At 41.2% G+C, this 12,717-nt stretch overlaps 1 protein-coding gene across 1 annotated transcript; it reads right to left on the minus strand.

The window, feature by feature from the left end:
* Nucleotides 1-235: 235 nt before the first annotated feature.
* On the minus strand, nucleotides 236-9,996 carry LOC111839686 (inactive pancreatic lipase-related protein 1-like). The gene is made up of 12 exons (XM_023803822.2): nucleotides 9,948-9,996; nucleotides 7,341-7,495; nucleotides 6,993-7,115; nucleotides 5,593-5,727; nucleotides 5,010-5,118; nucleotides 4,529-4,648; nucleotides 4,224-4,343; nucleotides 2,753-2,874; nucleotides 1,872-2,001; nucleotides 1,329-1,440; nucleotides 985-1,152; nucleotides 236-371 (listed from the first exon to the last, which is right to left on the minus strand). The coding sequence occupies exons 1-12, from the start codon at nucleotides 9,994-9,996 to the stop codon at nucleotides 302-304; spliced, it is 1,413 nt and encodes a 470-aa protein (XP_023659590.1). The 3' UTR covers nucleotides 236-301.
* Nucleotides 9,997-12,717: the final 2,721 nt, after the last annotated feature.

Genomic DNA, 12,717 nt, shown 5'->3' on the forward strand with positions numbered 1-12,717 from the left:
CTTGGAGTGTCTGATAAATCTTAGTAATGTCATCGCAATTAGCACAATACCCGACCTCCTGCCTTTTGGATCAAGTACCATGGTCAAAATACAACCTAATACAATCCTAACCCAAAAACTAGCGACTCCACATTTCAATGTGCATTGTTCTGTGTCTGACAGTCTCCTGTGATAATGTGCAAAAGGGAAATCAACATTATAATTTCAGATCTACCACAAACCAGTGACCCAAGTATTTTGATATAACTGTTTATTTAGGTAGCTTGAAGTTGTTGAAGTGGGTGAAGTGCCTTGAGCCTCTCTAGGGTGTGCATGGGTTCAGGGTCTGAAGGATGTTCTCTCGTACTGTTTCCTCACCACAGAAATCAAAGCTGCGACATGGAGAGAGAACAGCAGAACTGAGTTGCATTAACATTCCCATTTGATAGAGAACTGCTGCCCTCTAGTGTGTATATGCACTTCCTTTTTCTCAGCTTATTTAAAACTTGACATTTAAAACCCTGGAATTAAAGTCTTTACTTAACTCTTTACTTAACTATGTGCATTTATGTGTCTTTTTGTATGTTAAAATATAAATTACATTTCCAGTGTTGGTAGCTTCCTTCCGAAGCCCCGAATGAATCCCAATGAGCCCCAATTGATATGTGATGTTTTAAAAACCATGCTCTCAGTTTGAGAATTCCGCACATCACAACAGTCCTAGTCTGGGGCTACATTTCCTGAACCTCTGTAGTGCTAAGACCATCGTGACTTCAGCGAGAGAGCCTTGGGCAAATTAGGTCTCTGGACTGAGCCCCTGCTGTCTAAAGATAGCAATACACTACCAATGCAGTGAGCTGACAGTGGTTTTGACTCATTAAAAAGAAAATTTGTCTAAAAGAGTGCATAATAACAATGAATGGCAAATAGGGGCTGTTGGAAAGTCATTTAAAAAAACACTGTGTCAAATAAAGTAATTATATCTTAGTGATCAGTCAAACATACAGCTTCCTATCTTTCCCACGTTGCAGCACGATCTTGGTAGCCCCAAACTTGGGTAGCAGGGGGTTCAAAATCTTGTTGTTCCAGAGGAACTTCATCTTGGTCACTTCACCCACATCGATTTCTGTGTCAATGTAGACCTCGTAGGTTTTGCCAGGAGAAAGCAAGCCACTGTAGGAATTGGCATATGCGTGTATCATTGAATAATGGCAAATATTTGTAGCATATACTGTAGTTTGACAGTAGTGAGTTAATCTTAGCAAAATGAAGTAGAGCAGAATTAGGCATATTCTTCTTTAACAATAATGGTTCATTGTAAAAATCATTATAAGATGCTCTTTACTCACCTATAAACATCATATTGTCTTGTGTTGCCATTGGACCCATAGAGCGCTACCTTTATATAGCCTGTGACTTTTCGGTCGCCGGAAATGGTGATAGTTAACATGTAGCGATACCCTGGATTTGGGAAATGTCATGGAATCAATAGAAATAAATGAGAAAAAAAACATGAAAAAGGACGTGTCACTGAAGTTACAGAACCACTGGGAAACACATTGAGGTTTTTCATAAACTGACTACAGAAATACATTAAGTGCTGTGGTAACAATGTAAGTATTTGGGGCACCCACACAGTGGTACAGGAGAATTACATTAGGTAGTAAAGTGAAAAATGAACCTTTGAGCCCACAGTAGTTGCAATTACTATGTCCTATCAGTTACCAGCTGCTTAAGCATACATCATAAGGCTTACATCACTGACTTAAATTAGGCAGTGATTTGGCACCTTAGAGTAACTCACCCCACCTGCGGTATTTCAACCTCAGTTCTCCCATCACAATCACAGGCACATATAGTAAGTGCGAACAAAGTGACAGCTGCAGTCTTACGTGCAAAAGGCTTGGCCTCCCCGGTGTTCAGGTAGAACTTCAGTTTCTCTTGTCCGCTGGGCACTTTGAATTTGTCAGCATGGTGACCCATGAAAGGGCATGTGCCCGTGGGGCATGGGAAGCACCGGCCCTGTGTGACACCAACCCGTTGTCATTCGTCCTCCCTTGGTGATTGTGACTATGCCAAGGAGCTGTCAGTGCTAGCAGCTCTACACTTGACCTGTTTACAGGTGATGGGCTGCTTCCTGGTCATAGTCAAACAAAGATGATGCATAACAATGATTCCATCACCCTGTATCTATGAAACTTCTTCTCCCCAAACTGTTACTTGGAAACCATGTTAAAACCAGTGAATTCCAAGTGTTCCTGGGCAGTAGCACAACATTTTGGGTGTTCCGTTCTTAACTTGGCCTTTTACTTTATAAACACAGAAATTGGGGTGGCAGTTTATAGAGCTTAATAGGGCTTTATGATTGTGTTCATACCTCATAACCAGGGTGATCAGCCTACAGGACTATTTATAATTTATATAATGAAAGTCCTTCCTTTCCTGTAGCAAGAGAATGTGCTTCTATGCTCCCAGAGTTTGACTGGGAAGTTTACTAAACTAGGAATAAGCTGTCATTAGGGAAGACAGCTGCACTACGCTGGCCAGTGAGTAAGAGGGTCTGCGCCTCCATGTTGAAACCAAACCCTCCACTGTGAGTTGCTTTCTAAAGCCAAAGATATGGCTCACAGATGTACTAGTGTCATGTGTGACAACAGGTGGCCCTCCATACCCAGTGTACCCAGCATGTATAAAAGTCCTCCAGTTTTAAAAGTCCACTTATGAAGTGAGGATTGGTTGTAGTTTTTGACTGTGTGGTGGCCTGGAAACTTACGATCTCATCAAAGACTTCCTCACTGGAGCAGGGATACCCAAGAAAGCCCTCCGGGTTCAGGATGGTGTCATTGTAGTACTTGTAAGACCTCAGATGATTGCAGGCTGCAAAGTCTCGGGTGCCTGGTCAGGAAAGAACACAACAGCAGGGTAGCTGTGTAGATTAGGTTTATATTACTTTGTGGGGACCAAATGTCCTTTACAATGTAATAATGACCTGTTTCTTTGATGTTGAGGAGACCATTTTTCGGGTCTCCACAAAGATCTGTGAATGCAGTCAAAAAAGTAAAAATGCCAAAATTCTTGTATTTTGTTTGGCTACTTATGGTTAAGGTTAGGGCTGGGTATGGGTTACGGTCATTGGGATTAGAGTTTTCCCCATAGAAATGAATGTCCCCACAAGGATATAATTACAAACGTGTGTGTGTGTGTGTGTGTGTGTATGTGTGACATTGAGAACTATAGTATGTGTGCACTACCCCAGGCCTTCCAAGATCCCCAACTATTTGGCCTCACTCCTTCTTCATCTGTCTCATCAAAAGGAGCAGTTTCAGCTGTGCTCCCCCTTGGCATGGCATGAATTTTGCCACTTGACCCTTGCCATCCAACAGGCAGCTTCAATAGCAGTGGGAGCTCTTTCTTTTTTTCATGTGAACAGTCTTGAAGAGTAATTCTGAATTGGTACTGGTCTTTGCGCTGGGATTCAGAAGTTTGCCCTTTCAAATCCCTGGGTCGGGGGTGATGTCACCACTGGGCCCATGTGCAATTTCTTTAACCCCAATTGCTCCAGGTACTGGCTGACTCTACTCTCTCCCCTGTGCCAGTTTCATGAGGTGTAATTATAACTTTCTGGTGACTATCCATGCATTTCTATGGGGAAAACCCTAATCCCGACGACGACCATAACCTCTACCCGGATCTAACTTTAACCAAAAGTAACCAATCAAAATACGAGACTTTTGGAATTTTTAGTTTTTTGATAGCATTTACAGATCTTTGTGGGGACATGAAAAATGATTCCCACAACAAAAACAAAACAGGTTTTTATTACATTGTGGGGGACATTTGGTCCCCACAATGTAATATAAATATAAACCACACACACACACAGTACTGTGCAGAAGTCAAAGAAGATATTTTAGGCTGTTTATCTTGGTAGTAAGTGGATATTTGCTCAGAAATAAAACATGTTAGATAATATGCAGATTAACAGTAACACAATATTTTTTTTTATGTTGTCCAAAAAGTGACTGATATCGTATTGGATGGTTAGAACAACACGACTTCACCACTTCACTCTCTGAGACTTGTGCAGATTACTGTAGCTGGGATTTCACTTTTCTGTGTTGTACATCTGAGTGCTGTGTATTTAAACCTCCTGATGGCCTCATTCTAATTAAATTCTCAGCAATGGCACACACATTTGCCACTGTACAGTAAAGACAATACAGGTTCCTTATTCAAAAGCCAACCTTCCCAAATTCCATCAATGTCCACAATCTGAGAGAGGATATTCTTGTCACAGCCAGGCATCTGCTTGCCACCATTGGGGTAGAAGTCGAGATGCCCCACTGCTTGGGCCATGCCAAACCCTGAAAGTGACGGGATACTTCACCAATAAATAACAGATCATGCTCACTGCATTTAGCTTATTGAGTTGAAACATAATTTTCTCTGTCATATAAAGTCACTCAATAATTAGGACAGCTTTCTTCAATGACCACAGAGATCCCTTTTTAACCTGCTATATAAGTTCCTGGTAAAATGTGAAACATACCAAGATATGGGATCATGGGCAGTGAGTCTGTGTGAATGATGTCCACAAACTTAGCATCGCTGGGGTCCAAACGCACCAACTCGGGGCATCCCATAAAATATGGCTCCGCTGGGTCCAGACCTGTGTGACAAACAGACCTGGCTCAGTAGCTCTTTCACACAGTTTTATCATCATATTCAGCAAGCCCAGATCATTTGCAATGAACCTTGGAATGAATAATTCAGCACTGAGATTACTAACATTGAGTTGGACAACAGGAGGCAGGAATGTTTTATGTCTGTTATTCATAGATGTCAGAATCTAATGGAAGCTGTGCTGCTCTGTGTGTTTCTTTGAATCACTGGCAGTTTGCTCATTGTGGATTCCTGTGTCTGTAACATATTCCAAATGTGCCGTGCCCCACTGAACTGTGCTGTGCCATTCTGTGCTGTGCTGAGCTGTTTTCAGTGCAAGGATTGGCCAGCATATGGCTCCTCCCTACCAGTGACGCGGCCAATGTTGGGAACCCTGCGGCCAACCTCCCCTGCACAGTGTGCACCCAGACTGTGGCCGATGACATGAAACATCTCAGGCTTCTGTTGGTAGTGCGTCTGAATGGGACACACAAGCAGCAGACTGTTATCCACCCCCCACGATAAGGGGGACCTCCAAGGTAGCCAGGTGTGTTTGATCTCCTTGAGAATGTTAACATTTGCATGCAGGTGTGCTAGTGTGGGAAGATACCCATATGCTAATGGTGTGTGGAATTGATAGAGACCCATTTGGCCACCACAATAATCATTTATTTATATTTCCTATAGAATATATCAGTAGAGGTTTTTGCATTGTAGGAGCAGACCTATTAGTAATAAAAATTACTTTTATGATAGCAAAGCAGATCATTTTCAATGTACTGTATATTAGCATTCTCGGTAACATATACACACCATACATGCCACTGTTTACCTTCTGTGCAAGGAGTAAAATGACTATATTCTGTCTCAGAGTGTCTGTACATTAAGAAGAGAAATGCAACCAGTGGGCTCCAATCAGTAACTGTAAATAGGTGCAAGGTATATACTTACCTGGAAGAGCTGAATCATATAGGCAACCTCTGCACCTACTACCCGGATGTTGTTGGCCGCCTGTGTATAAGTGGTCCTTCCTCCCCTCTTCCAATCCACACAGATGCAGTTAATGTCCTCCACCAGGAGCATGGTCTGACAATACCAACCATCAGCAAGTGCATGAGCCAAGTTGTACTTGTTAATATGCTCCAACTGCCTCAGAGCATAGTCTCAGAACCCTACCAACTCAGAATTCCTGCCTTTAATTTTGTCAGCAGGCCAACACTCTTAGTTGGGACTCTGGTTTTAGATTTCTACTTTATTTCTTAAGTCTGAGATTTAAACTAAATCTTTATGTGATATACATACCCTGCAAACTTCACACCTAAAATTCAGACTGTTTGGGCTTTAGTATGATTTTGGGAATAATAAAATTATAATAATCAGTACAAAAACAATAGGAAACCTGCAGGGAACACTGCTTGGAACTGTAATATCTTGTCACAAGTAATGTAGCAATGTTGCATTCAATTATATTACATTTTTTACACTTTTATGGTTCAAAGGATATGAGTCATAGAGGACAGCTGTGTTTGAAATAGGGGGGGAAGGGGGAATGCATCCCCCCCCAATATTGGCATCAGCAAACTGCCCCCCACCCCATCCTGTCACTCCTCAGCTGAAATCACGTTGCATTCTCTGTGAAGCTTCAGTTTGACCTGCGGCCCCTACAGCTTTCAGCATGTCCTCATGACAAAAAGAAAATATTCACATTGCAATATTTTTGGGTCTTGCGATCATTGTTCGTAAATGGCGCCTTTTGCTATTTGACGCATTTCTGTCATGATATAGATGAAATAGATAAGGGAAATTAAGAGCAAGTTCCTTATCTTTCATTATGACTCTTGTGTGTTACTAAGGTCAATCCACTGCATAGACAGAGCATGAGGATGAAACATATACCTAACGGAGTTTTTAGTCCTATATCGGACAAAATCATTTTATCATATGGATCAGTTTTTTTAGTTACATTTGGTTGTGAAACTGCACTCTAAACAGTGTTAATTTTATTTTACATTACGAAATCTTTATTATTTTAAAGTGCTTTTAAAATCTTTCATACAATACACTCTTTCACAATGAGACTATTGCATGTGTGCTCACTGCAATGTCACAATATACATCATACTCCTCCCAACCCCACACTGCTGCGTCAAATTTGGTCACCTCAATGTCATACTACCTCTGACACCACTGGAGCTTAATGAATTTTTGGGTGATGCACAAATTACATAAAATAAATGCAGGTTCCTACTCTACTTATATCCAGAAGGCAAGTTCCCTCTCAAACACACACACCTACCCTACATACAGTATATCCATAAACCAGGTTCGCTCTGAGAGAGACACACACCTACCCTACACATATCCAGAAGCCAGTTTTCCTCTCCTTGGTCAATGAATCCATGGATAATAAAACGGGTCATATTTTCTCCTTGATAGTTTGATGATAGAAGAATGTCCTTGTTGGTACTTATTTCCTGTAGAATCACAAGTACCAAGCAGTCATGTCAGTCACTCTAAGTTAATTTCAGACAAAATGCTTAAAAGCCTTAATGTGTATGCTCATTTATTTCATAGCTCATATCTGTACTATATCCAAGTGTTATTCTTAAGATAAAGGAAGTGATCTTAAAAATTTGGATTTTGATGAGAAGTGTTCAGTAAACATGGGAGTGATGGAGGGGTGAACTGTGCCCATTTACCTGGAAGTTATCAGGGTTTTTTGCAGTGAAGAGCAAGTAGCGGGTGCCGATCTTTTCTGGGTCCCAGGGTAGGCGGGCAATGGGCCTCTCAGCCGTGTCAGACCAGGGCCGGTCATCCGTGAAACAGCCCAAGTTCTCATAACAGACCTCAGCCCCTGTTGGAACATGCACAGCAGCAAGGTGATTGTGAACAACTGGATCGTCACACCCAGGCGTGATTTTACATTTATGTTAGGAATCACCAGCTGAAAAGCTGATACAGTGATTTAAAAGACAAAGATAGTCAATGTCACGTTTCCTGTCATTATTGAGACATTCAGCACCTACCTTGGCTGGTGTAGTTGCATATAAATAAATTAACCCTTCTAAATGAATTCATCCCCTAGAAGTAGAAGACCATCATAACTGGAGATTTCTATCTAAGTGTGCATTCACATCGCAGGCGGTGACAATGTCAGTGTTCGCTCTGGCTGCCCTGCCTGTGACACTAGCAAATGCTGGGGACGCTCTCTGATGTAGATGGAGTAGGCAGGGACAAGGTCGTTCAGAACGGTCTTACAGATTTTAAAAGGGAAAATCAAACAAACATGCAGCTTATCTTTGTGCCTACTGCCAATATGGTATCATTTGTCAAAGCAGATGAAATTTCAGACACCTTGGTCCATGGCTGATTTTTTTTTTTTTAATGTTGGTGTACACAAACAGGGGCACGTCATAAATAACTGGATACCCCGCTATGGCAATGATCAGTTTTATGGAATGCTGTCGGGTATGAACTGTGAAACAGAATAAGTCTCAACACGGTATTTTTCCCCCTTCTCCTTACAACACCAAAAAACCTGTTTAAATCCTGAGTGCAACACCCACCTGATATTAGTTATATCTTGGATTAGTGTTGGAACTGCTGGGAAGCTGGGTTAATATTGGACTGCCGTGAAACATTCACATTGAAACATTTAACAAGTGTGCATCGTTAATGTCCCACACAAATTTGGGAAGAATTAATTATGTAACAAGTGATTTATTAAAGATGTTTTGGAACTTGCACAGATCATATATTTAATGTGCCGTTTGATAGAGCTTCCTTATTTGTTTACAGCACTCCATGCCTTAATGAAATTGGTGAAACATGCTGATAAAAATTAGATGAATGAGAATGTGTCTAGGTAATGTATATGCTCATGGAAACCTATAAAAATAATGGAATTGTTTATATGGTTCTATATTGTGCTGTCCGGCCTTGACTACTTTGCTCCTTTTTAAGTCAGACATATAATTCAACATAACAGACAAAACAATGAACCTCTTCATTGAAATTTTCACAAACTTTGAGTTTCAGTAGATGATTAAAAGCCTAAAAGTTACCATATTTCAATGAATAAAATGCACTACAGACTGAACTCTTTGCACTTGAAAAGTACATCTTGGTATTTAAAGACCTTTTTAAACATGTACATTTATACTGTATTGACGTGGTATAAAAATGCAGGTCTACATGGGTTTTTTTAATCGCATATTTTTATGCCACCTAAACACAGGCATTTTTATCGTGTCTAGAGGGTAAAAAAAAAAAATTAAAAATGCAGTGTGGAGACTTATTCTGTCCCACGCTTTATACCCTGATGTCGTTCCATACAGTTTCTCCTCCGTTGTGCTTGGGAAATGTTTGGTCGGAATAAAAGTTTACAAGCTTGTGTTCTGTGGAACTCTCTTTAGAAACGGAGCATTTCTACATTCCGACTATTTGACGCCGAACCTTGTCATACCTCATTGCCGTAAAGTTGGCTGGGCTTAAACTTCATTCAGAAAGTGTTTCAAGTCCTACTCCAAAGTACCGAAGTAACAAAGTACCCCCAGCTGGTTAGGTACTTTTGGTACTGCAACTTTTGCTACTGGTATTTGACCGGAAGTCAATGGAAAAGGGAAAGTAACAAAATGTACCATACCAAAAGTATGGTACTTGGTGCAGTGGAAAAGCGATGCACTCTCCCATAGAGAATGAATGACTTCCGGTCACTGCTCGCAGTGTGAACATACTGTAACTGAATGGGCGATGAGTGCACATCAGTGCCTGAGTCAACCACAGAGAAAGGCCATAAACAAGAATTGTCATGTGTGCTGGGAAGCAAATAAATCGGTCAATAAACATTAAGACATTTAAAGCATGTAATGCATTTTCAGATCTCTTTTGGGGGTACTGTTGCTGTACATTGCTGTTCAAATAAGCGAATCAGGGCTATATTGTGTCCCTTTGGAAATCAGCTTGTTAGGAAAATGTGTGATTAACAGTTCCAACACTGATAGGTGAGCGGAAGAAGACATGGAAGACATGATCGTTAGAAGCAGAATCCAACCACAAAGCTTAAGGACAAAACGTACTGAGGGAAATAACAAAAGGCATACAGGAAAGTATATGACTGATTCAAACTGATGTCCCTTGCAGCTTACTGTCCCTTATGAACTACTGAGTGAAAGTAGCCATGAAATGGAGAAGGTCCACTCATCTTTTTATATAGTAAAACTGCTGAAATCTGCCTTGAGATTAATGTTCTGTGGTCTTGGGACTGAAGGAAAAGATAAAAAAGGGAACGGAATCCTGTTCTTTACCTTGAGCAAAGCCCAGCAAAAGAAGAGTGATGCTCCACACCAGCAGCATCTGGAAAGCATCAGGACAATTGAAAGGCCATGAGTATCATTTATTTTGTGATATCTTGCTTCATGAGAACTACAAGTAGGAGCAGCGTTGCAGCCATGGCTTACCTTAACAGCTGTCCAGCACAAACTGCAGTCATGCTTGTTTTATAGGCAGATGGTTGCATAGCTGGGGTGGGAATGGACCAGGTGAGATGCGGGCAGTATCACCTGGCAAAGGTGGATAGAGGTGTTGGCAGAACAGGTAACCTTGGCTTAAAACCACCTTTGCTTTTACCCACTGGAGGCAACACGGTGCCAACAGACCATACAAAGTTGTGTCAGCTGATATACTGTAGGCACTTGCCCAACCAAAGTTACTTTGCTTTCTGCGTTTAAAGGGGGGGGGGGGGACAATTTTCTGCTGTCATGTACACAGAAAAATTAACCACTGAAAAAAGATGTCTGAGAAACAGAGGTGGATTGTTCAGGTCCAGAAAGTACAAGTACAGACCAAGATTTTGTTTCAACCAACCAGTTTTGTATTCTGTAACTGTGACTCTTTATCCTCAACCGAAAGAACGAGATCGCGAGTGCAAGCGGCCGAAATGAGTTTCCTCCGCAGGGTGGCTGGGCTCTCCCTTAGAGATAGGGTGAGGAGCTCGGTCATTCGGGAGGGACAGAGTAGAGCCGCTGCTCCTCCGCATTGAGAGGAGTCAGATGAGGTGGCTCGGGCATCTGATTAGGGTGCCTCCTGGACGCCTCCCTGGTGAGGTATTCTGGGCATGTCCCACTGGGAGGAGGCCCCGGGGAAGACCCAGGACACACTGGAGGGACTATGTCTCTCGGCTGGCCTGGGAACGCCTCGGGATTCCCCCAGAGGAGCTGGATGAAGTGGCCGGGGAGAGGTTAGTCTGGGTTTCCCTGCTGAGACTGCTGCCCCCGCGACCCGACCTCGGATAAGCGGGAGAAAATGGATGAATGGATGGATGGATAGTTGGTTAAAACAAAGTATTTGTCAGGATTACTACTTTCTGTGGATTTGTAATTGTTTGTATTTTTCACCATAATGATAAAAATAATGAGCATTTTAATAATATTGAAATTGTTATTAATAATAATAATTATTATAATAATTTATTTTATTTTTATATTTTATATATTTTATATTTTATTCTGGGTACAACTTTAAATTGCATCCGGCCCTTCAAGTGGTCCTCCAACTTGCAGGGAAAATTTTTTTGGGGATTTTTGGTGGGATTTGCACTCCAGTCACCATAAAACAATTCATGGTAGGAAGGTCCAAACAGGCACAACACCCTTCTGCTCTCTGCAGGAGTAGCTTTGCTGCAGCTGCCCACAGGAAGGCTGCATGCATCATGAAGGGGATGGAGGGAAGCCTTCAGGAACCTCATCCCCAGAAGAGTCAAAACCATTGGAGAGTTAATAGGGTCCAACTAGTTAGGGATCGGGGCTAGTGTGGTGCTGAGGCATCACCTGCTACAATGGCAACACTTGGGTTCCAGTTTGAGGCGGACCATCTTGGTAGGCATGTAGAACGTCTTGTATCTCCAGCAAGATGTCTTCCTCTGCTGTTGGGGGAGCTTTGTAAACTCCGCATTTCAGTGGTGGCGCTCTCTGAGGTACGCAGACTAGGGAGTGGCCAGATCTCTGTAGGTGGATACACTTACTTTTGGTCTGGTCACTCTGACGGCTGCCATACTCAGGGAGTAGCTGTTGCTGTGGTGGATCGGCTCCTCCCAGTGGTGGTAACAATCCTTACATTTGTGGAGTTTTCAGCTGGTGGACAAAAATCCACAAATAAACAGAAAGGAAGTCACAAATGTAACATGATCGACTAATAGACAATATGTGATCCATAAATGTCCAAAACACATTTCACGTGTTCACATTTTGCTCCGTATTTTTTGAAAATGATTTTACACAGCGCAAATAAAAATACATATTTATGTATTTGTGATGTATTTGTGTTTTTTTCCTACATATTAGCCGCAATACCAAGTGGACAAAAATCCTCAAATAAATAGTAGCGAAGTCACAAATTTAACGTGATCCACAAATACACAGGACATAATCCACAAATGTGCAAAACATGTTTCACGTGTACACATTTCGTCTCCATACTTTTGTAGATATGATTTTACACGTCCACCTTTTATTTTTGACGTGAGAGTTTTCTCTAGGGAAATGCGATAAAAAAATGCATCTCTTCAATCCATGGATGACTGCAAATTTGGATAAGCAGCACCTTAAATTGGTAAATTACAAATATCACTTGTTTTCTAAAACAAGTGATATTTGTCTTTATAAATAGATGCAAACTGCTGGTAACTAGGCTGTTCTGCGTTTTTCATTAGCTTTATGCAACCTTTTTGTAAGTATAAGACTACAAAGCAATTGTTTTATTTAATATATTTCTCAAAATACATGTCATAAAATAGCTTAAATAGCATGGATTGTATTTGCTGAACATAAAATATTTTACTTAAAATATTAACTTTTGCACTAAAAACACTTGTTTAATTCACATAAATGATGTAACTTACGTGTTGTCCGTTCAAAACGGGAGATGTGAAGATGCAACGCAAATTTAAAAAATAAAAGCAGAGCAAGGTACTGTACGTTTCCCAAAATTGTAGTTGCTCATTACATTAGCGACTGGCACATTTGAAACCATGTAACTGAATGGTTTCAGCTGTCTGAGTTGTTAACGGCAGGTTTTGGT

The sequence above is a fragment of the Paramormyrops kingsleyae genome, chromosome 3 (assembly GCF_048594095.1).
Source record: "Paramormyrops kingsleyae isolate MSU_618 chromosome 3, PKINGS_0.4, whole genome shotgun sequence".
Taxonomy (NCBI): domain Eukaryota; kingdom Metazoa; phylum Chordata; class Actinopteri; order Osteoglossiformes; family Mormyridae; genus Paramormyrops; species Paramormyrops kingsleyae.